This window comes from Electrophorus electricus, chromosome 14 (genome assembly GCF_041902795.1).
Source record: "Electrophorus electricus isolate QZ-2024a chromosome 14, ASM4190279v1, whole genome shotgun sequence".
Taxonomy (NCBI): Eukaryota; Metazoa; Chordata; class Actinopteri; order Gymnotiformes; family Gymnotidae; genus Electrophorus; species Electrophorus electricus.
In genome coordinates this window covers 8,962,501-8,984,162 of record NC_137510.1, presented here as the reverse complement: position 1 = coordinate 8,984,162, position 21,662 = coordinate 8,962,501, and the positions used below count along the sequence as shown (strand labels likewise).

The 21,662-nt window shown below is 41.2% G+C and overlaps 1 protein-coding gene across 8 annotated transcripts in view; it reads left to right on the top strand.

The window, feature by feature from the left end:
* The window catches only part of LOC113573753 (rho guanine nucleotide exchange factor 4-like), a 96,306-nt gene that overhangs the window by 55,234 nt on the left and 19,410 nt on the right, over positions 1-21,662 (top strand). The window contains exon 7 of one of the 8 annotated variants that reach the window (XM_081696084.1): positions 974-1,930. The exons of 5 other annotated variants lie outside the window; for them this stretch is intronic. In XM_081696084.1, coding sequence (XP_081552210.1) covers positions 974-1,122 — 149 coding nt within the window. In that variant the 3' untranslated portion in view covers positions 1,123-1,930. Of the gene's footprint in view, positions 1-973; positions 2,144-21,662 lie in introns of those variants that run through there. 2 more of the 8 variants (XM_027004280.3, XM_027004270.3) reach the window with 2 other exon arrangements.

Sequence of the window (21,662 nt, the reverse complement as noted above, 5' to 3'; positions counted from 1 at the left end):
AAATCAACTCCCAAACCTACTGCCAGTTTTTATACGACACTTTCTTCAAACAGTGGTACAAGAAAAGGTTTGCATCTTTCAAGAACACCTTGATTTTTATGCAGGACAATGCTCCATTGCATGCATCGAAGTACTCCACTGCGTGGATAGCTAGTAAAGGCCTTAAAGATGAAACAATAATGACATGGCCCCCTTCCTCATCTGACCTAAACCCTATTGAGAACATGTTGGCCTTTCATAAACAAGAGATTTACGGTGAAGGAAAACAGTACAGCTCTCTGAACAGTGTCTGGGAGGCTGTGGTTGCTGCTACACAAAAAGTTGATCATCAACAGATCAAAAACTGACAAATTCCATGAATGGAAGGCTTATGATTGTTATTGAAAAGAAGGGTGCCTATATTGGTCACTGATTTTTTTTTTAAATGTCAGAAATGTTTTTTTGTAAATTTTGAGATGTTTGTTTATTGTTCTCACTTTAATAGATGAATAAGTGAGATGGGAGAATTTTCTGTTTTTCATTTAGTTACATAATAATTCTGCACACTAATTGTTGCCCAATAATTATGCACACATAGATATTTTCCTAAGAAAACCATAACTGCACTTTTACTTTCTTAAATATTCAGGTTTGAGGTTTATTAACATTTTAGATTGACCGAGAGCACGGTAGATGTTCAATAATAAAATTAATCCTCAAAAATACAACTTGTCTAATAATTGTGCACACAGTGTATTGCTTGTGATACGTGTGTTTGTGTGTGTGTGTGTGTGTGTGTGTGTGTTGGGGGGGAGGGTATATGTGTGGATAAATTGGCTTAATTATAGTGTTCTTCATTTATCTGCTCCTCTGTGTTTTTAATTCTCTGGAACTAATCTGGCACTTATCTCTCTCTCTCTCTCTCTCTCTATCTCTCTCTCTCTCTCTCTCTCTCTCTCTCTCTCTCTCTCTGTCTTTCTTTATCTGTGTTTAGACCTTTCTACAAAACAAACATTCTTGTTGGTTTCTGGAGTGATTTTTCATGAGCATCTCTTTTTTCATAATAATAATAATAAAGGTTGTTTTGTGTACTTCTGTACACAAGGAGCATTTTCTATTGTGATTTTCTATTGTGATTGGTGAAGAACTATTGTAGGAGAATAGATGAACTCTTAGTTTAAGGATTTTCACTCCTGGAGTGGCAACTATTTGCATAGCTGGAGTATAGTTTGTGAGTGTTATTAATACCCATTATGGATAAGAAATGGATTGTGGATATTTATGTAGCTTTGCATCAGGGTTAGATTGGGTTACAGTAGCAGTTACATATTGTGTGTTCATGTGAGTAAGCATTGTGTAAGCAATGCACCCAGTGTGGTCCATCCCTGTCTCCTAGCAGTTTGGATGCTATAAGCTGATTCCCAACGGACAGGAACTACCATCACTATAGCTTTCCCTGTGACATGCGGAAAAGCATCAGGGCCTTATCCACTACAGCCAGGTTTTAGTTTCCTGACAGAGGTGAGAGGGAGAGAGAGAGAGCAGGAGATGGAGAGAGAAAGAAATACTGAGAATGAGAGAGAAGTGAGAGAGCTAGGGAGGAGAAGGAGGCAAAAGAGGTTGTTTTCAGTGCCACCATAAGGTTGAAAGCAGCACTTTTTCATGGTTAGAGTTCCCCCCTAGAGGACCCCCACTGATGAGTATGTGAGAGCTATGCTGTGTTCTGTGCTGGTAAAGTGACAGTGGGAAAGAGAGAGAGACAGGGAGAGGCAGAGAGAGAGAGAGAGAGAAAGGGAGAGAGAAAGGGAGAGAGAGGAGGAGCTACAGAGCCATCTCAACAAGCACAGCAGAAAGGTTGTGAGTGAGAAGACAGCACAGCTGTGTCAGGTACAGGACACACACGCGCGCGCATTGCATCTTTGTCCACGTGTGAGCGGCTACCAATTTGGCTCGTGCGGTCCCATGCGCACGCAACAAGGTGCCGCTGACAGCTCCGTGCCCCTGCCTGGGGGTAGCTGTGGCAGCAGCAGTGGCAGCTCTGGCCTGTCACCCGGATCAGACTCGGACAGCAGCCTGGGTCCCGGCCCCAGTGCCGGGCTCGGGGGAACCCTCCGTGGGTTCCTGCCCCGCTACTGGAGCCTAGAGAGCCTACACTCCACCACGGGTAAGACACACGGGCACATGGGTCGGGGCTGGAGGGACCTGCTTGGAGATGGGCAGAGTTGCAGTTTTAGATGATCTCTCTTCTTGTTGGTGACAGTTGTTGCAGGCTGATGGCAGCTGCTGCTGGTAGATTTTTATTTTTTTTTATCATCTGCATCTTGTCAATAATGATGCTTAGTGCTTCGCTGATGGCAGAGTTATAAGGACTGTTCATGTTGCAGGGATTAAAAATGGACATGCAGGTGCCAAGGAAGGTGTTGTGTTCTCTGTATTTGGAGAGAATATTTCATGAGAGGAGTCCATCCAGAATAAAGACTACATAGACTGTAGCTAGGCTGCACGTATTAAATCACTACATACCATGAACGACACCTCAGTGGACGTGTTGAAAGCGGCAGCGCCTCTCACCTCTGTTGCTATGGTCAAAATTGGAAGCATTGTTCATTATAAGTCATGTGTTTACTGTCAGTGACGTGAATTGTGAATGGTTGGCTGTAGGTTTCTGCTGCTCTTTTACATGATGATATTGTATGTATGTGTGTATGTGTGTGTTTGTGTGTGGGGGGGGTGTGGGGGGGGTGCATGTGTGTGTGTGTGTGTGTGTGCACTTCTGCTGCTGCAGTATGTGGCTTCTGTTTTGTTGACTGGACTGGCTATAGGAGGTTGGGCTGCTGTGAGCTGAATGCTTTGAAAGCCTGTTAGTCTCAGGCAGTGAAATATGTGTTAACAACCCCCCACCAGAACATTAAATAAACCAGAGCTGAATGATTGCACTCTGCTTCTCATTCTCTCTCTGTCTATCCATTTATCTATCTCTGTTGTTCTCTCTCTGTTTCTCTCTCTATTTATCGCTTGTCTTTCCTTCTGTTTCCCTGGAGTTTAAGCACTCCTTATATTCCATTTGCTCTTTCACTCATCATCATGGTGAAGGGAGATGGACTTCATTGAGGAGAACATATGAAGATAAATATTTACAAAGTGAAGAATGTTGGGGTTGTCTCTGGGCTTTGCTGCTGGACCTAAGGGAGAAAATTATTATTCCATCGCATAACCGCAGAATAGCTCAACTGTGCCCTTGAAATGGATGTATGTCATACATTTGCATGTTGTCTCTTTTATGGACTTTCTTTAGGTCTGTTTTTTTTTTTTTATCTTTGTAACTAATTATATGTGTGCCTAATCCTAACCCGGACCCTCCTCTTAGCCTTAGTAACAAAAAAAAATAATAATAATAATGTTTTTTTTGTTATTCATGTTTAGAATTCATCATCTAACTTTTGTAAAAAGCACTTTCCCTTGGCAGAAGCATTGTCTGGTGCCAACAATGGAGGTCATCCGTTTTGTTTTAGATTTCATACAGTTAGAATATGTTGGTCCTTAAAATATAGAAAAACAAACACATACAGTCTCTGCCATTGGTTGAGAACCTCCACTGTATTGACTGTGAGCTCACTGTTGATCTGCAGAAGTCTGGAGTCACTGACAGAAACCAGACATGGAACCAATCAACCCTATTCACAATCCCAACACTCTCTCTTCCTGCCTCTCACTCTCTCTCTCTCTCTCTCTCTCTCTCTCTCTCTCTCTCTCTCTCTCTCTCTCTCTCTTTCCCCTTCTCTCCTTCTCTCTCCCTCATTTTCTGTCCCTCTCTCTGTCGGCATTAGCCTGAAATTGAAAGCATGTTCTCATACTCTCACACTCTTTTTTGCTCACTCTTTCTCACCCACTCACTCACTCTCTTTCAGTAACACCCCCCCCTCCCCTACACACTTGCACATAAACTCACACTAACTCTCACTCTCTCTCTCTCTCTCTCTCTCTCTCTCTCTCTCTCTCACACACACACACACACACCTGTTTAAAGTCATGTAACATGCAGCTATCACGCACTGTGTTTATGGCCTTCTTAACAGTATGTCACTGTCATGGCTTCCTGATGTGATTGCGCCAACACCACCATCACCAGCAACAGTGACATTTGCTTCTTGGTGATGTAATCCTCCTAATGAAATCCATAGCTGGATTGATTTTACTGATTGCCTATCTGACCATTTGAAAGGGGTTAGTTACAGGGTCAGGGTCAGGGTCATGTGCCAGGAAAACTGCATTAAATAAAGGCAGATACTGAGAGGGCTGATAGTGATTAGGTGTGATGTTACCGAGCAGGATGGCAGCAGGACTGACCCCTGCTGGCAGGGCCAGGGACAGAAGGGTAACCCAATCTGCAGAGTTAGTAAAGAGCTCAGGCAATGTTGACACAGTTTTAGGAGCACAGTAGCCACAAGGACAAGCCAAGGAAACAATTCATGCTGTAGTAACGTCACTGCCCTCCAGTAATGTAATCTCTGCACATTAGTAAAATTCATATGCACACATACACACACACACACACACACACACACACACTCTTGTAATATTACCTTCATGCTTTCCTATCCACTGAACTTTGTATTACTGTAGCTAACTGTAGCTCTCATAGGAGCCAGCAAATGTTCCCATTAAGGGAGTGAAGCTCATAAACCCTCAGATGGACACTATTCCTGTTTCACCTTTCAGACACTGGGATTGTGGGAATGTACGGTGTACTGTGACTCACACACATACACATGCCTGTATGCCTGACTTCCCAGGGAAGTAAAAGTTCTTGCATTCATAACCTTCTATGACCCAGCTGATTTCACTTGTTAATTCTGCCCTGTTCATTAAGGAAGACTTTTACTTTTCAAAATGAACTTTGGTAGAGTGTGGGGTTTTTATTGTTGTTGTTGTCATTGTTGTTTTGGGTTTTTTGGGATTTTTTTGTTCTTTGGTCTGGGACTGGTGTTCAATATGGTAGATGACAATGAATTGTGCAGCTAAGATTGTGAGAAGCCTGATCAGTGTCCTCTGGTTGCCATCGTGACTGCTTTGTAAAACTCTTTAGGATTGCAGGAGACTCTAAAGGTGTCTACATGCCCAGATTAATAAAAATATTCAACAGAGGTCTAGGTGTGTGGTAATTGGTTTTTGCTCTTGTGTGTAGAGCAACTTTAACACTTGATCTCATCTCAAAGGTGAGGTTAGGTAATTGGAAAAAGGGCTGCGCACACACACACACACACACACACACACACACAGTATGCGTGCATACAGGTGCACACACACATATTGACACACAGACACACAAACAAATGTGTACAGATGCACATTTGCACATGCGCATGTACACACAAATACATTCATGCATCTACAATAGCCTCTTTTCAACAGATACCGTCCACAGAACAAGGCAGATATGTCTGAAAGCACACATCTGAATAGGAGAGGCGTACCTAAAATAGGTCAGCGTTCCTCACCCTGACCACCCCTCTCTTGGCTACCAAGCTCACGAGCAGAAGGCCTCGATAATATGGCCCTGAGTTCTGCCTGCTGCTTTTCATTATATAGTGTTTTCTCCTAACTGCATATGTATGTGTGCATCTGTGTGTGTATATTATATATATATATATATATATATATATATATATATATATATATATATATATATATATATATATATATATATATATATAATTTTTTCTCTGACATTCTTTGTGATATTTTTTTACCAGCTGCACTGTACATTGGATCTGGAATATCTAAGATATTATTAATAATATTTTTAGAAGGCTGATGGTACACATAGAATGGAGACTGATGTCAGTGTGCTGGGTGAAGGGGGGGTGCTAATCCTTCCTAATGGATTTATAATAGGCCCCAAGCACTCGATTAGGTCCAGCCCCTGTGCTACCCAACACCCCATAAAAGAGATTTAACGCTGTCTTGTCTTTTGTTTCTGAAACCATTGTAAATGATGTCATATTGAGGAAACAAAAAGATCAATGGGCCGAGTGCTTGAGCATGATTTAGACTGATCCAATTAAAACTGTCCAATCAGTATTCTGGTTATCGGGTCAAACGGATGACATAATCTGGCACATATTGTTTAATGTGAACTGTCTGTTCAGGTCATTTCTTTCCTGTTGTCTTAGCTGTCAGACTTCAGTCATAGCTGTCATGTCTTTGAAATGCCTGAGTTAACCAGGAGACCTTTCTCCTCACACTATTCCCCAAACATAATCCCTGTTATCAAACACTGTGTTCCTATCACACAGAGCTCATATTAAAAATGTCATGAGACAGGAAACTTTCATTTCATTCTCATTCTTTCCTTTCATTCTCATGGGTACAGAGTCATGTCTTACTCTAATACTGTTTTCAGACTGGTTGCTGGGATATTTTTCTGTTTTGTATTCTATTTTTCTGCTTTGTATTCAGTGTTGTATGGTACAGATATCCTCCACTCTTGTGGAGAGTGTCAGTGTAAGACAGCTCAGGAACTGACAGTGCAGGTCCTCCACCCCTTCTGTATGTGTGTGAGGAGACACTGGGCATGTTGGACAGGTCTGTATGTGTGTGAGGAGACACTGGGCATGTTGGGCCCATGTCTGTATGTGCATGACACTGGGCATGTTGGACAGGTCTGTATGTGTGTGAGGAGACACTGGGCATGTTGGGCCCATGTCTGTATGTGCATGACACTGGGCATGTTGGACAGGTCTGTATGTGCGTGCGAAGACACTGGGTGTGTCAGGCTTTTTTTTTTTTCCAGGGAGAATATGTAATTAAGTATCTGATTGGCTATGCTAAAAGCACAACATGAAAATTATTTGCTTTTGTTTCTTCTGCAGACCCCCACACCCTCTTGGACCTGCTCTTTGTCTCTGTCTCTCTCGGACTCTCTGGGATTCTTTCTCCTTTCGCCTTGTGTACATGAATTGATATGAAAGTGACAATTTATATTTTTATACTGTGTACTCAATTATACTCTATAATGAATGAATTGTACAGTGAATATGTTTTATTAAAATAACTGACCTTTGATGGTTTAGATGCACATATAAATACTAAAACCAGCAAAAAATGATTTTTTTTCATGTTCTTATATTTGTGATGACAAGTACACACACACACACACACACACACACACACACATGCACACGCATGCAGACCTTCATATGTATGCACATATTTCACCAGGATCCTGGTATTTCATCAAAGAATCCTGTGATGAGCACAGTCTGTTATTCAAGTTTCAAGTTTGCTTTAGTTGTCACATGCATAGTCATACACAGTATAACTCGCAGTGAAATGGTTTTAGAGTGCTCTGTCCAAACTGAGGAAAAAAAACAGGGGTGCATAGAGAAATATATATATATATATATATATATATATATATATATATATATATATATATATATATATATATATATATACAAAATATATTAACAATGTATGTACAATATATGTATATTATGTTTATATGCACAATGTACAATGTATATATGGATATGTATATATGTATATGTATGTACACAATGTTCTATCTTACAATTGAACATATTTACATTTACATGTTACATGGTGGTGGTGGTCCCCACAGTTTATCAGTTTCCCTGATTCAGGGCCCGAATGGCCTGTGGGAAGAAGCTCCTCTTCAGTCTCTCAGTCTTAGTCTTCAGGGAGCGAAAGCGCTTCCCTGACCTCAACAGAGAGAAGAGCCTATTGTTGGGATTGGTGGGGTCCTTCACAATCCTCCTGGCCTTGGTCTGGCACTGCTTGTAACAAATGGTCTGCAGGTCAGGAAGTTCCGTATGAGTGATGCGCTCTGCTGAACGCACCACCCTTTGGAGGGTTTGTCTGTCCTGCTTGGTGCTGTTCCCAAACCAGACTGTGATGTTCCCCATGAGGATGCTCTCGATAGTGCAGGTGTAGAAGTTCCTCAGTACCTTGGAGGGCAGTCTGAAGTCTCTTAGGCGTCTGAGGTGGTAAAGACGCTGACGAGCCTTCTTTGCCAATTACCCCTCCCTTTGTCCAGGTGGGTCAGTGTGGGTCAGTATTAACATGCAATCTCAGACATATGTTTAAGAAAATCAGAAATCATCCCCATGAAACTTGGCCAAGCACCACTAATATTGTTCTGAATCTCTTCGGGTGAAGAGCACAGAGGGTGCTGTTGGGACAAGGGGCAAAGGGGGTGCTGGGACTATTTTGGAGTCTGTGAGCACTGTCTCCATAATAGCAGTCCTGGCTTGTGATACCTGTTAGCCTGGGGCAGTGGGCTGATGGAGGTAGCAGCCTCCTACTCAGGTCCAGTGGGAGCACTTTTAACAGACCGGTGGTTATGTAGCAGAGGTGCTGATTAGTGTCATTCTTTATGAGCGCTGACTACTATCCTGTCCAACATGTGGTTCAGCTCGCTCTCCGTGTGTGTGTGTGTGTGCACTTCCACCACTGGGACCCTTTGTACCCTTTGGTCTAAACTTTGTTTTTTATGTTTAATTGGCTCTTCAAAGTGTGTGTGTGTTTGTGTGTGTGTGTGTGTGTGTGTGTGTGTGTGTGGAGTTATAGTGAGCCGGTGGTTGCATGACATATAGCATCCCAATTCAAGCCTTCATGCTGATCCAGTTTAGTTTGTGGGAGAAAACCTCTATGTGTGTGTGTGTGTGTGTGTGTGTGTGTGTGTGTGTGTGTGTGTGTGTGTGTGTGTGTGTGTGTGAATCTGTAAATGTGTGTAGTGTCAAAGAAGATTTTCAGTAAAAGGAAAATCTCTGTGTGCATTTGTGAATTTTAAAGGTGTTCCAGAGTCTCCTTGAGGAGTGCATGCAATAAAACAACCTGGAGCTACCAAAGTAAGGTTACTCAGAGAAGCCCTCGAGCATAAACAAGGCCCATGGACATGGAGAAGTGTGTCTATTAGGTGACTGTGTCTTTTAAATGATCGCCTCTGTTTAACAGCTGGCAGATTTCACCCTGTTTCTTCAGCTGGCAATATTAGTAAAGCAATATTAGTAAACATTATGAGAGACCCTTTGGTGTTTCTTTTTTCAGCATTACTGTTTTGTCTCTCTCTCTCGCTTTCTCACTCTGGCTCATTGTCTGTCTTACTCTCATTCTCTGTCTCTCACAATCACACTCTTTCTCTGTCTCACACTCTTTCTCTCTACCTCTTTCTCTCTTTGCCCCTCTCTTTTCTTTCACTCTGACTCACTATTTCTTTCTCTCATTATGTCTCTCTCTCTCTCTCTCTCTCTCTCTCTCTCTCTCTCTCTCTTTCTCTCTCTTTCAATACACAAGTACAAATCTGTGTCTGGGGTGATGCTTAGAAGTAGGGGTGTCTGGAGTAGAATCACACATCTTTAATTGGTGTGTGAACAGTTTTCTGCCACCTTTTTTTAATATGGTGATGGGCTTGTGTAAATTTGTGTTTGCGTATGGCAACCTGGGATAACGAAGGTGTCTACACCAAGGAAAGAAGCCAAGCTTATTTTCTAGAATAGGGGTTTGCACAATGGCCTCCTAGTGGGCATAGGACTTTTATTATTAATAGTCTTTTGTTGGCACAATGAGAATGCCCATGTGTACATATTTCTTTTAGAATACTATTATTTTAATTGTGGGGACTCGGTGGAACTTATGATGTCATAGCTGCTTTAATTGACACCTCGGGGTTGCGGTTAAGATCGAATTGTGATGTTGTTTCCAACATATTTACTGTCCTCAGTGTTCATTTACTCTGTAACTATTATAGAAATTACACTGCACTTTTGGACCATTGTCAAAAGGGAGAAGAAGACGGAATTGTGTTTTAAATTAGGAGTGGTCAAAATGATGTTTGTTATCATGCTAAATTATGTCACAATATGATTATTGAAAGTACAGGTATTGAACAAGTATTGACCGGTATTGAAAGTACATAAAGAAACAGTCATTAATTGATTTGTTAGGCAACAGTTACAGAGAGAAGGTGAAAAACAGTCTCATTAAAACTGCATAGTAACAAGTAGCCCATTATAAGCCTATTAGCCAAGATCTTATTTGGTTGGTTGGTTGGCTGGTTGATTGGTTTGTTGGCTGGTTGCTTGGTTGCTTGGTTGGTGGGTTGATTAGAAATGTTTGCTTTGTTCTCTTCCTTGCTCCCTAAATACTTTGTTCCCTAAAAACAGTAAAGCACTACCTAGGGCACTGTGTCCATGTTATTTGCAAACTTCAGAAAAAACAAATATCCTGTTAAGTAGATGTTAAGTATCATGATATTACATTTGTAGCATTTTGCCTATCCCTTATTTGAACTTATCTCCAGCCCATCCACCCATTTAAACACATTTATGATACTAAAGTATGTTATTTCATATGGAGTTTATATAGGCTACTCTTCACATTCTATGCCAATATTGTGATCTTGTCTTGCTTCATAAAACTTTCATATTGTTGTAGATTGCTCTACTTCATCCTGTGGGAGCCTGAAGTAAGAAGCAGAGCAGCTTCTTGCAAATGACCCTGCTTGGGTAGCTGCCTCCAGTATGTACTCACTGGGGTATGTGAGAGATAAGAGGTCATTCTAATCTCTGCATAGCCCAACTCTTTCACACAGGCCTGACAGGGCCACACAGTGTAGGTGTGTGGGGGGAGGGACAGACAGGGAGAAAGAGAACACAGGAGGTAAAAAGACAACCAGAAAACAACCCAGCAGAGTAGAAAGACAAAAAGAATAAAGACAAAAAGAAATGTCATATATGGGGAGGGAAAAGGGAACAGGAGGAGATATATAGAGAGAAATAACATGTACCTCTGGAGAACATATGTAGATATATACATCTTATTTTATATACATCTTAAAGTCTTAAGACTAATGTTGTTGTTCACAGTAGCTGTGGCCCAGCAGTTCAGTATTTTGCACTTTGACATTTGACATTGAGTGCAGGAATACCTCATTAAAAGGGTACTGAGTTAGAAATGGTTTGGGAAGAGCCAGAGCGAGAGTCAGAGAGTCAGAAAGAAAGAGACAGTTTTTTTTCCAATGTGTTGTCTATTGCCACACAGCAACTTTGCTTGTTTTGATGAGAGCTCTTTTTTTAATCATTTCTACATTGTTTTAAAACATTATTAAAAAATGAATTTGTGAATGTTAGGAGTTTTCTCCCAACATGTCAACTTGCTTGGCTGCCCTGGCTGAAAGAAGTGAGACGAAATTGGCTGTAAATCTAAATGGCAGTTTTTATGTTCAAGCAGTTGGAGAAAAATTAGCACCAAGACCTATATATCACAGAACATCAAGGCATGCACGTGCTCATGAGCAGGCACGAGAAGGGCTGGGAGGCATTTCTTCGGCCTTCTTTCTTTATACATGTGCACTTGAATCGCAGCTTCTCTGTTTCCTCTCTTCACCCTGTCTTCCTCTCTCTGTCTCATTATGCCGGGTGAGGGAACCTCCACTGAGTGCGGGACAGGGCTGCCAGTGTCTTGGTCCTGCTGTAACTGGAATGTTCAGTCCTGAATGTGCAAGGTGGCATCCCCATCTGTCAGAGTGCGTCAGGCTCCGCAAAGAGAGTGCAGGAGAGGCAGCCAATTAGCTGCCTGCATTGGCAGTGAAGACTGCCCTGTAATGATGGGTGTGTATGTGGAGTGTGTGTAACACACACTGTACACACTGTGTGTGTGTGTGTGTGTGTGTGTGTGTGTGTGTGTGTGTGTGTGTGTGTGTGTGTGTGTGTGTGCTTGCTTATGTGCATGTGCGAACATGAATGAAAGTGTGTATGTGCAGCCATGTCTGAAAGTTTCTGCGTGCTGGAGAGACAGAAGGATCTGTCTGGGGTTTTGTTCCCTCTGACATTCAGGCAACCCAGACCTAAACATAATATAAACATAATATACATACATATATTGTACATACATTGTTAATATATTTTTGTACATATATAGAATATATATATTTCTCTATGCACCCCTGTTTTCTTTTTCCCCACTCTGGACAGAGCACTCTCAACCATTTCACTGCGAGTTATACTGTGTATGACTATGTATGTGACAAATAAACCAAACTTGAAACTTGAAACTTGAAACCTCCTCACTTGCCTCCTCATGTAAGAGAACAAGGGCAACCTTTAATCTCTCTATGTGAAAGCAGGTTGCTTCAAACGGCCACTAATCTTCATTAGGCCTGTGACACACTTCCACTCCTGTTACTGCACTGCACATCCCTATGACAGAGGCTGTGGAATTCAAGCGGAATTTGAGAACCTTCGTCTTTGTCAGGATGATATATACATAAAGAGCAGTAAATCTTGTTTATTTGTTTATGGTCATGATCCTGAGTTTCAGAGATAGTATGCTTAAAATTCATAAGCTAATAAACTGATGAAATATCAGAACTGCATTATATCAAAAAATACAATAACCCGAGCCGTTTTGATTTATTTGATTATAACAATGCAAAAATAAGGAACTGAACTAAATGTAATGTGCAGAGATCTATTAATGCCATAGTATTATTAGAATGTATCCAAGAAAAGCAATTAATTCAGAACTGTGTCACTGTACATCACACTTTAAAGACCATAAAAGGCAAATATTGCAAGAAAGTATGAATTATCCATAGCAGTCCAAATGATTATGGTAACTGTATTGTGATAAGGGCATGCTTTCAATATATAATTCAGCCATATTTCCAACTGGTCTACTTGAATTCTGCTCTTAGTAGAAGTAGTAGAAATATGTTCCACCCATAACCTCTCTGCATGGTAGAACAGTCTACACTTCAGAGAGTCCCCATCCCCCACACTCACATCAGGGGGTCAGAATTCCCGAAGGAACAGCATGTTCCTCTGTGATTATAAACTCATATGACTGACTGATTGAAGTCTTTAAGGAAAAACATTTTTTTATTTTCTGCAGTGTGTGGGAGGGCAGACAGCTGTGCGGGTAGCAGTGTGGATGCTGGAAGGCTGAGATTCAGCACAGTTCTGGTTTTTCAGATTCTTTCTTCAGGGTGACGGAGAGTCACACACACACACATTCAAACATATTCTAAGACATGCTGCTGTTCACAGTAGCTTTTTTCACATTCAAACAAACATAAATTACAACAAAACCTGGCTTCAATGTGTGTGTCAAAGAGATGACAGCAACACAGATGTATAAGTTATTAGTCATATAAATAACAGCTGCGTACTCAGGATGTCGATGGGAGGAGGAGCTTCCTCTCCCCTGTAGCTTACACAGATAACCAGCTGTCCAACAACAGCCAATCAGAATCTGAGATACCACACCCTAGAGACCAAGGCCTGGACCTTGGGGCTGGTCAGCATGGGGTCTCATCCTCTGCTGCCCAACTGAGTGACCCCCTGATCCTGTTCTCAACTCCAATATTCATCTGTCAGTCATTACAAGACATCAACAGGCATGACCTAATTGACAGGTTTTAGCGAAATCCGAATGCTAATTCTTTGTGATTAGTTCTGCAGGAAGATCTGACAGAAGATGTCTCAGGTGCTGATCTGTACCTGGAGGCCATGGGTTTGAAAGGAGAGACAGATTAGTAAGAATATTGGTTTTAGGGTTTTAGATCAGATTGTTGATTGGTGTGCAAGCATCATAGACATGATGTCATTCATATACAATTTTATCAATATACTGTGAGATTATATTTAGTGCCTCTGTTTATTTATGTCATTGGGACTCCTAAGGTAACACTATAGGACATCTCAAAATAATAAATTCAACAGAAATGTGCACGAACCTTGAAATTATGCCTTAATTCATTATTACCTTAAGTTAATCTCATACTTATTATAATGTCCATAGAGCCATTGGGCAGTCATCTTTGTTAACTTGGATTTCCTGTATAGGAATTGTTTAAAATGGGTGGAAGAAAACTGTCTCCTTACACAGAGTATAGAATAAGCAGAAGAGAGAATTACTGAAAGAGATGGAGAAAGACAGGAAGATAGAACTGAGAGAACAAGCAGGGAAAGAGAGATGATGGCGAAGTCACAAAAGAGACAAAGAAATAAATCTACTTCTGGCTAATGCTAGATGAAGTGCTGATGATGAAATTAAAGCAGAATCGCTTCAGGGAGAGTAAGCTGTTTCCTCCAGCATTCCTGACAGCATTCCACTGTCATCCTCACCCCAATAAAATCATCTACAAAACCAGTAGACAATGATGAGGAGAGTGAGTGTGAGACTGAGAGTGAGGCAAAGCGGAGGAGAATAGGAAGGAGAATGGGGGGCTTTATTTTAACAGAAGGAATAAAAGAATGATAGTGATTGGTACAATGACAGGAATGTTAAATGTTCTTTAAATGTTAAACTACACAGTCATTGTATCAGACGGCTAAAAATGTATGTGTTTCTGTGTGTCTGTGTGTGTGTGTGTGTGATCTCCTGCACCCCCCCCCCCCATTATTTTTCTCAGTCACATTTTAACCTTCGTACAACAGCTGTGCTGATCTCCATGCTGTGCGCTGGTGCTCAGGAAGAGCCACTGGGAAACTGAGGTTCCGCTCCAACCCACTGCTTAAAATACCCTTTATGCAGTGAACCCCTGAGACCTGCAGCAGGACCAAACACAAAATCAGATTAGAGACACACTCGGCATACTTTGTTGTTGTTGTCCTGGTCTTGCCCTGTTTACTTTATAGATGTCACTAAAGCAAAGTAATCTTGTTGATATCCATTTCTAAATTAGTAGCAACCATTCTGAAATCTCTTCAGACTCAGCAAAACTGCACTGAGTGCACTGCACTTGTTCATTGCATTGTAGAGTCAGCTTCTCATTACATTTCACGCTTGCGTTTATATTTATAAAGTAAAGTGGCAGTAGAAGTGACCTGAATCAAAATCAAAGTCTGGAATGTTCCACTAGGATATGTCAGTGGCAGAGCTGTTGACTGACCCCAGACCAGTGTGCAGGACATTGCTAGGGTTGAAGGAGCAGGCTGATGGGGTACTTCCTCTGCGGTTCTGCAGGTCATTGTAGCAGCAGGGTCAGGTCCTGGGTTATGCAGGTTCATGGGAATACATTCATATGCATATTTTAGCATTATTTACACTCTAGTTCTTACTGAGCACAAAGTCACAAGCTTGTCTGTTTAGTGAAGTCACTTTAGAGCACTGTGATCAAAAGGTCACCAGGAGGTGTGTGTGTTTCTGCACAGAATTGGCATTCTTCTGTTCATCTGCTCTTGTGTTTGTGGTCAATACAGTGTGTGTGTGTGTGTGTGTGTGTGTGTGTGTGTGTGTGTGTTTTCTGGTTCCGTGGCACTGGGAAGAAAAGTGTGCTGTATTAGAGTGAGTGGCTGCTGTTTTTAAATGACTGAGTGTTGGCTTTACAGAAGGGTGTGAGTGGTATGCCTGTACAGGACTATATTAAATGCTGAAAGCTTTGTTCTCTGTTACAATGCACAATACCCAAGAGACTGGGAGGACTTTGTGCAAAAGCCACTTTTTAATATGTCCCAAAGCCACCTGTAATGACTTTGAGCTCACTGTGGATCTGCAGGAGTCTGGAGTCAGATCTGCAGGAGTTAAGACCAGACATGAAACCAATCAACCCCCATTCACAAGCCCAATGCTCTCTCTCTCTCTGTCTCTCTCTCTCTCTCTCTCTCTCTCTCTCTCTCTATCTATCTCTGTCTGTTTCTGTTCAGTTCATTTCAGGACACTTCAAAATCATATAAAAGTACAGTTTTAGTGTCTCAACTTTGAGTTAGAAGTTAAACATAACCAGAACCCCCCTCCGCACCCCCTACCCCCCACCCCCTTCGCTTCTGATTGATCTGTTTTCTATTGAAAGAGCTCTAAACTATGACTACCGTTTACATACATCACCCTTCAGGGGAGAAATCTCCCATGCGACCCTGCACTTCGCAGTTACCAGCTTGGTGCTGGGATGCAGGCTCTTTAGAGAGCTGGGGGTACTGATGTGTGTCTTTCCTGTTTAATATGGGTATGAGCATCTGGTTCTGGTTTTTGGCTGCTCTATTTAACAATGAAGGAGTTCTCCTGTCTGTGGTTTACAGTAATGGATGCTACATGTGGGCAGTTTATTAAGCGTGTTGGATGTGCTGTGTTCGTGATTTGGTATATGATGTGTTGTGTCATTTCAGTAAGGGAATGTGCTCAATCCCAGCCTACTCCCTCCTGTTAAGCCTGACGAAAGAGACCCAAAAACAAATAGCTCATTAGGTTCATTACCTGTGCAGGACATGCCTCGGAGCTAGCTGTGACTTTTACTACACTGACCTGGACAGAGGGATAGATGCAGCAGGCGAGTGGTGGAGAAAGATAGAGGGAAGAGAAACGAAGGAAGTAAAAAGTAAAAGATGGTTTAGCGATACCAGTCAGTCCTGTGGAAGCCATTCTGCCTTCTCCATATGTCTTCAGTAACACAGAGCTGAGACAAATTTAGCTCCTTTAATCTGGAAACCGTTCACCACTCACATTCTCACATTCTGGTGACATTCTATTTTGGTGACACTACAAAAGGGCATCACCCTGACACTCTCCAGGGTCTGGTGGAGGGGGGCCAACATCACTGTGTGTCATATATAAAGAAAAATTAGTGAGGAAACTGAGTGACTATGAACTCAAGGTGGTGTAAACTACTCACAAGTACTACCTAAAGTGATGCAGCAAACAGTCATGAATCACCTCTTCCTGTCATGATCAGTCCCTTCCATGTTCTGTTTCGTTTTGTCTTCACCTTGTTTGATTGCTTGCACCTGTCCCTCATTTCTAGTTTTGTGAAGTTCATGTATTTAAACCCTGTTATGTGCCTTGGTCTTTGCTGTTCATTGTTTGACTGTGTTTGAATGTTTGAATTATTGACTTTGTGAATGTGTTTCATTATGGTTGGTTCTTTTTACTCCGTGCCTTTGTGTTTATCTTAGCCTCCGTGTGTCTTAGCCTTAGTTATAGCCTGCTTCCCTGTTTGCCTTCATGTGTGTGTTTCTTTTAAGTCACGTATCCTGGTACTCTCCGTGTCGGCTCTATGACCCTGGACTGCCTAAACGACTTCGATTTTGGATTTGCCCCTATTAAATCTCGCTCTTCTCCGCACATGCTCCGCCTCCTTACAGCTCAACATTACACTTCCAGTGCTTGCTTGAGCCCAGTTTAACCATGTATGATGTGAACCAGACACTGTAGGAATTAACCCAACACACATTGGTTACCATGTTTAACCCAACACATGAGTTTATGTGTATGTGTTGTTATCCGTCATTATCTGCTGGAATAGCTGGAAAGCCCTCAACCAGCAGCCCTGCATACATTCATCAGATGTGATTTAGAATTCAGTCCTTATAAAACTAATTCAAAGTGAAACACGATGGCACACGGAATTTGTCTATAATTTGAAGTGTATTCATAAGTGTTTGTCTTATGATGTGGTGTGAAAAAGTGTTGCCCCCTTCCTGATATCTTTTTTTTTGTCACTTAAATGTTTCAGATCATCAAACAAATTTAAATAAATATTAGACAAAGATAACACAAGTAAACACAAAATGCAGTTTTTAAATGAAGGTTTTTATTAAGGGAAAAAAAAAATACATACATGGCTCTGTGTGAAAAAGTGATTGCCCCCCAAACCTAATAACTGGTTGGGCCACCCTTAGCAGCAACAACTGCAATCAAGCATTTGCGATAACTGGCAATGAGTCTTTTACAGCACTGTGGAGGAATTTTGGCACACTCATCTTTTCAGAATTTCAGCCACATTGTAGAGTTTTTAAGCATGAACCGCCTTAAGGTCATGCCACAGCATCTCAATCGGATACAGGTCAGGACTTTGACTAGGCTACTCCAAAGTCTGCATTTAGTTTTTCTTAAGCCATTCAGAGGTGGACTTGCTGGTGTGTTTTGGATCATTGTCCTGCTGCAGAACCCAAGTGTGCTTCAGCTTGAGGTCACGAACAGATGGCCGGACATTTTCCTTCAGGATTTTTTGGTAGACAGCAGAATTCATGGTTCTATTTACCACAGTAAATCTTCCAGGTCCTGAAGCAGCAAAACAGCCCCAGACCAATACACTACCACCATATTTTACTGTTGGTATGATGTTCCTTTTCTGAAATGCTGTGTTACTTTTACGCTCAACTATTGTCTCGTCAGTCCACAGAGTATTTTCCCAAAAGTCTTGGGGATCATCAAGATGTTTTCTGGAAAAACTGAGACAAGCCTTTATGTTCTTTTTGCTGAGCAGTGGTTTTCATCTTGGACCTCTGCCATGCAGGCCATTTTTGCCCAGTCTCTTTCTTATGGTGGAGTCATGAACACTGACCTTAACTGAGGCAAGTGAGGCCTGCAGTTCTTTGCATGTTGTTGTGGGGTCTTTTGTGACCTTTTGGATGAGTCGTCGCTGCGCTCTTGGGGTCATTTTGGTTGGCTGACCACTCCTGGGAAGGTTCACCCCGTTCCATGTTTTCACCATTTGTGGATAATGGCTCTCACTGTGCTTTGCTGGAGTCCCAAAGCTTTAAAAATGGCTTTATAACCTTTTCCAGATCTCAATTACTTTGTATCTTATTTGTTCCTGAATTTCTTTTAATTGCAGTATCCCATCTAGATTTTGAGGATCTTTTGGTCTACTTCACTTTGTCAGGCAGGTCCTATTTAAGTGATTTCTTGATTGAGAACAGGTGTGGCAGTAGTCAGGCCTGGGTGTGGCTAGAGAAATTGAAATCAGCTTTCCAAAGATGTGATAAAACACAGTTCATTTATGTTTTAACAGGGGGACCATGTAGGTTTGGATTTTTTTTCCCTTAATAATAAAAACCTTCATTTAAAAACTGCATTTTGTGTTTACTTGTTTTATCTTTAAATTTGTTTGATGATCTGAAACATTAAGTATGACAAACATGCAAAAAAAAAAAAGATATCATGAGGGGGGCAAACACTTTTTCACACCACTGTAGGAGCTTCATTCCTACATTACAAGTCTTGTATTTCATCTATGTATCATCCTCATCCCCAGAGTAAACAGGTGTGCAAATCACAGTGTGTAGGTGGCCTTGAAAAATGGTTAATTGTGTAACCATAGTGATAAGAACTTATTATAAACCAGTCTTCCCACCATGAAGTACATTCTACTGGAGTGCTGATAGTATTCAAGAATGTGTGTAAGAGAGAGAGAAAAAGATATAAAGGCAGATGGAGAAAGAAGAGATAGGATTAAGAGAAGAGGAAGAAAGAACATAATGTGTCGGAGTTATAAAGTTAATAGAGAGAGACTGAGAAGATTTAGACAGAGCAGTTCAGAGGGGTTGACCACGTGCATGGGTCCTGGTCAGTGTGTCAGATGAGCAGGCACTAGTTAATTGGCATTTCACTAACAAAACTTTGACTAACAATAGACCTAGTGATCATTCTAAAGCCAATATATTATTAGAAGTGCTTGTGATGCATGTCAAATGTATTACACCGTATTTCTAATGAATTATAGTGTATTGGGTTTTTAGCAGACGCCTCACCTGTGAAACTGATTCATCAGTGTACTGGTTAATACATCAGGTCAATATAGGCATCAGTCATTGAAGACAGATAGTATTGAGTACAGGGCCTTCACAATATTCACACCTATAGTGGGTGCTATTAAATGGCAGCCTAAGCATACCAATTTACAGCCTGGTCGTAGTACTAAAGACCAGTGTAATCCTGATATCTCTTGTGACTTTGGATGAGGGAAGGTCTTTTATTGCACCATTTTATGCCTTATGCTTAAAATTACACACCTTATGTCTCTGCAAAATGCTTAATAAACTGGTAAAATTGAGTGGTTTTAGTACCATTTCTTAAAATAACTTTTATTTAAGCACAATATATCATGCCTATCATAATCCACACTGCTCCATAAATGTAAAAATGGCCCATATTTTCTTTCATAAATGCCAGTATCAGATTTGGCCACTTAAAAACCAAACCTTAAGATTTGGCCGCTTAAAAAATATCAGATAAAACAACCATAATTATATTTTAAAATTATGCCAGGAAAAAAAAAAACTTAAAATACTATCACACACACAGAGCCCATTAAAAATGAATAAATAAAATGAAAAAAAGCTTAAACAGTCATTACAAACAGAACCATTGAGATAGGTGATCCTGGGTCTATTCAGATGGGTGATCCTGGTCCATTCACATGGATTCTCCTGGGTCCTTTGGCACTGGGGTTTAAGCTGCAGCGGGCAATGTGCCCTGCTTTTAGTGGGGCAGCACGCTGACATACAGCGGGGTGTTGATGAATGGCAGGGGGGCAAGGTGGTAGATGCCCATTGGCAGGGGGGCAAGGTGGTAGATGCCCGCTGGCAGAATGGCATGGTTGATGATGCTTGCTGATGGGGGCAATGAGAGGTGCATGTTTGTGTGTGATTGAGAGCATATGTGTTTCAGGGGGGCATGTGGCTGTCATGATCACCCCTACCTGGCGTCACGGTTCCCACTGCAACGCTGTTTTTGTTTCATTCCTGGTTCTATTTCCTTGGGCTTCCTTGTTTTTCTTTTGCTTATATCCCTGCGTGCAATTATGTTCACCTGTATCTTGTTAGTCTTCATCAGTCTCTGTATTTAAGCCCTCTGTTTTGTTACTCTGGTTATCGGTTATTTTGGTGATCCATGTCTGTTTGGTTTGGCCCTTTCAGTATGCATGGTTCTTGTTGTTTTGTGCCCTAGCCTTTATTATTTTTGTTATCCTGTTTCCAGTTAGTGTTTATGTTTGTGTTTGTCTGTTAATAAATTCCCTCTGAACTTGCGTCCAACCCCTCGCCTCGTTTTTTCCTCACCCACTGACATTACAGTGGCCAGAAAGCTTACCTTTTAAGAGGTAGAGGATGTTTACCTTTGTTGACTTCAATTCCCCTTTTCAGAGGAAATGCTCCGCTGCACTCTAACAAGTCTGTGTGGTCTTCTAAATGAGTGTGTGAAGATTGCATTTTGCCTGTTCATTCCTGGTGGGGTCTTGTTGACATCACAATAAGCATACAAAGAAATGGAAAATTATTAATAATTAAAAAAATAATTTAAATTTAATAAGAATGAAGGAAAAAGAATACATGTAAAGACCTAAAATTAAATGTAATGAATTATCAATACTCAAGTAAAAATTTGATTCATCAAAGAATAATTCTTGTGTGACTTGGTCAAAAAGTAATGTGTTAAATACATTTTGTAATCTGCAGAATTCTGGACTTCAATGTGGACATCAAACTGTATTAAGGGTTCTTTGAAGTATAATATTTTTTCCATGAGGGAAAGACATGATGCAACATGGCACCATCTCTTATAAAATAGTAAAGTATCCTAATTTTCTGGAGTCCTAGAGATTATTAGAGTATTAGCAAATTTCTTTTTGTGAATTATTGTGTGTGTGTGTGTGTGTGTGTGTGTGTGTGTGTGTGTGTGTGCACTCAGAGCAGTTGGCCTTGAGGGGCTGCCTACTCCCTGAGTTTGTAGATGGAGGGAGCGTAGGAGAGAGCATTAGAGACAGAGAGAGATGGAGAGAGGGATGAGGAGACAGCAAGGGGATAGCGCAGAGAGCCAGCCTGAAAGAGTGATGGGGAAAGAGACCAGAGAGATAGAGAGATGACAAAAAGATGAAGAGGAGGAGCTGCAGATAGAGGAGAGAAGGCAGAAGCATATATCGGGAAACAAACTTAGAGATGAGG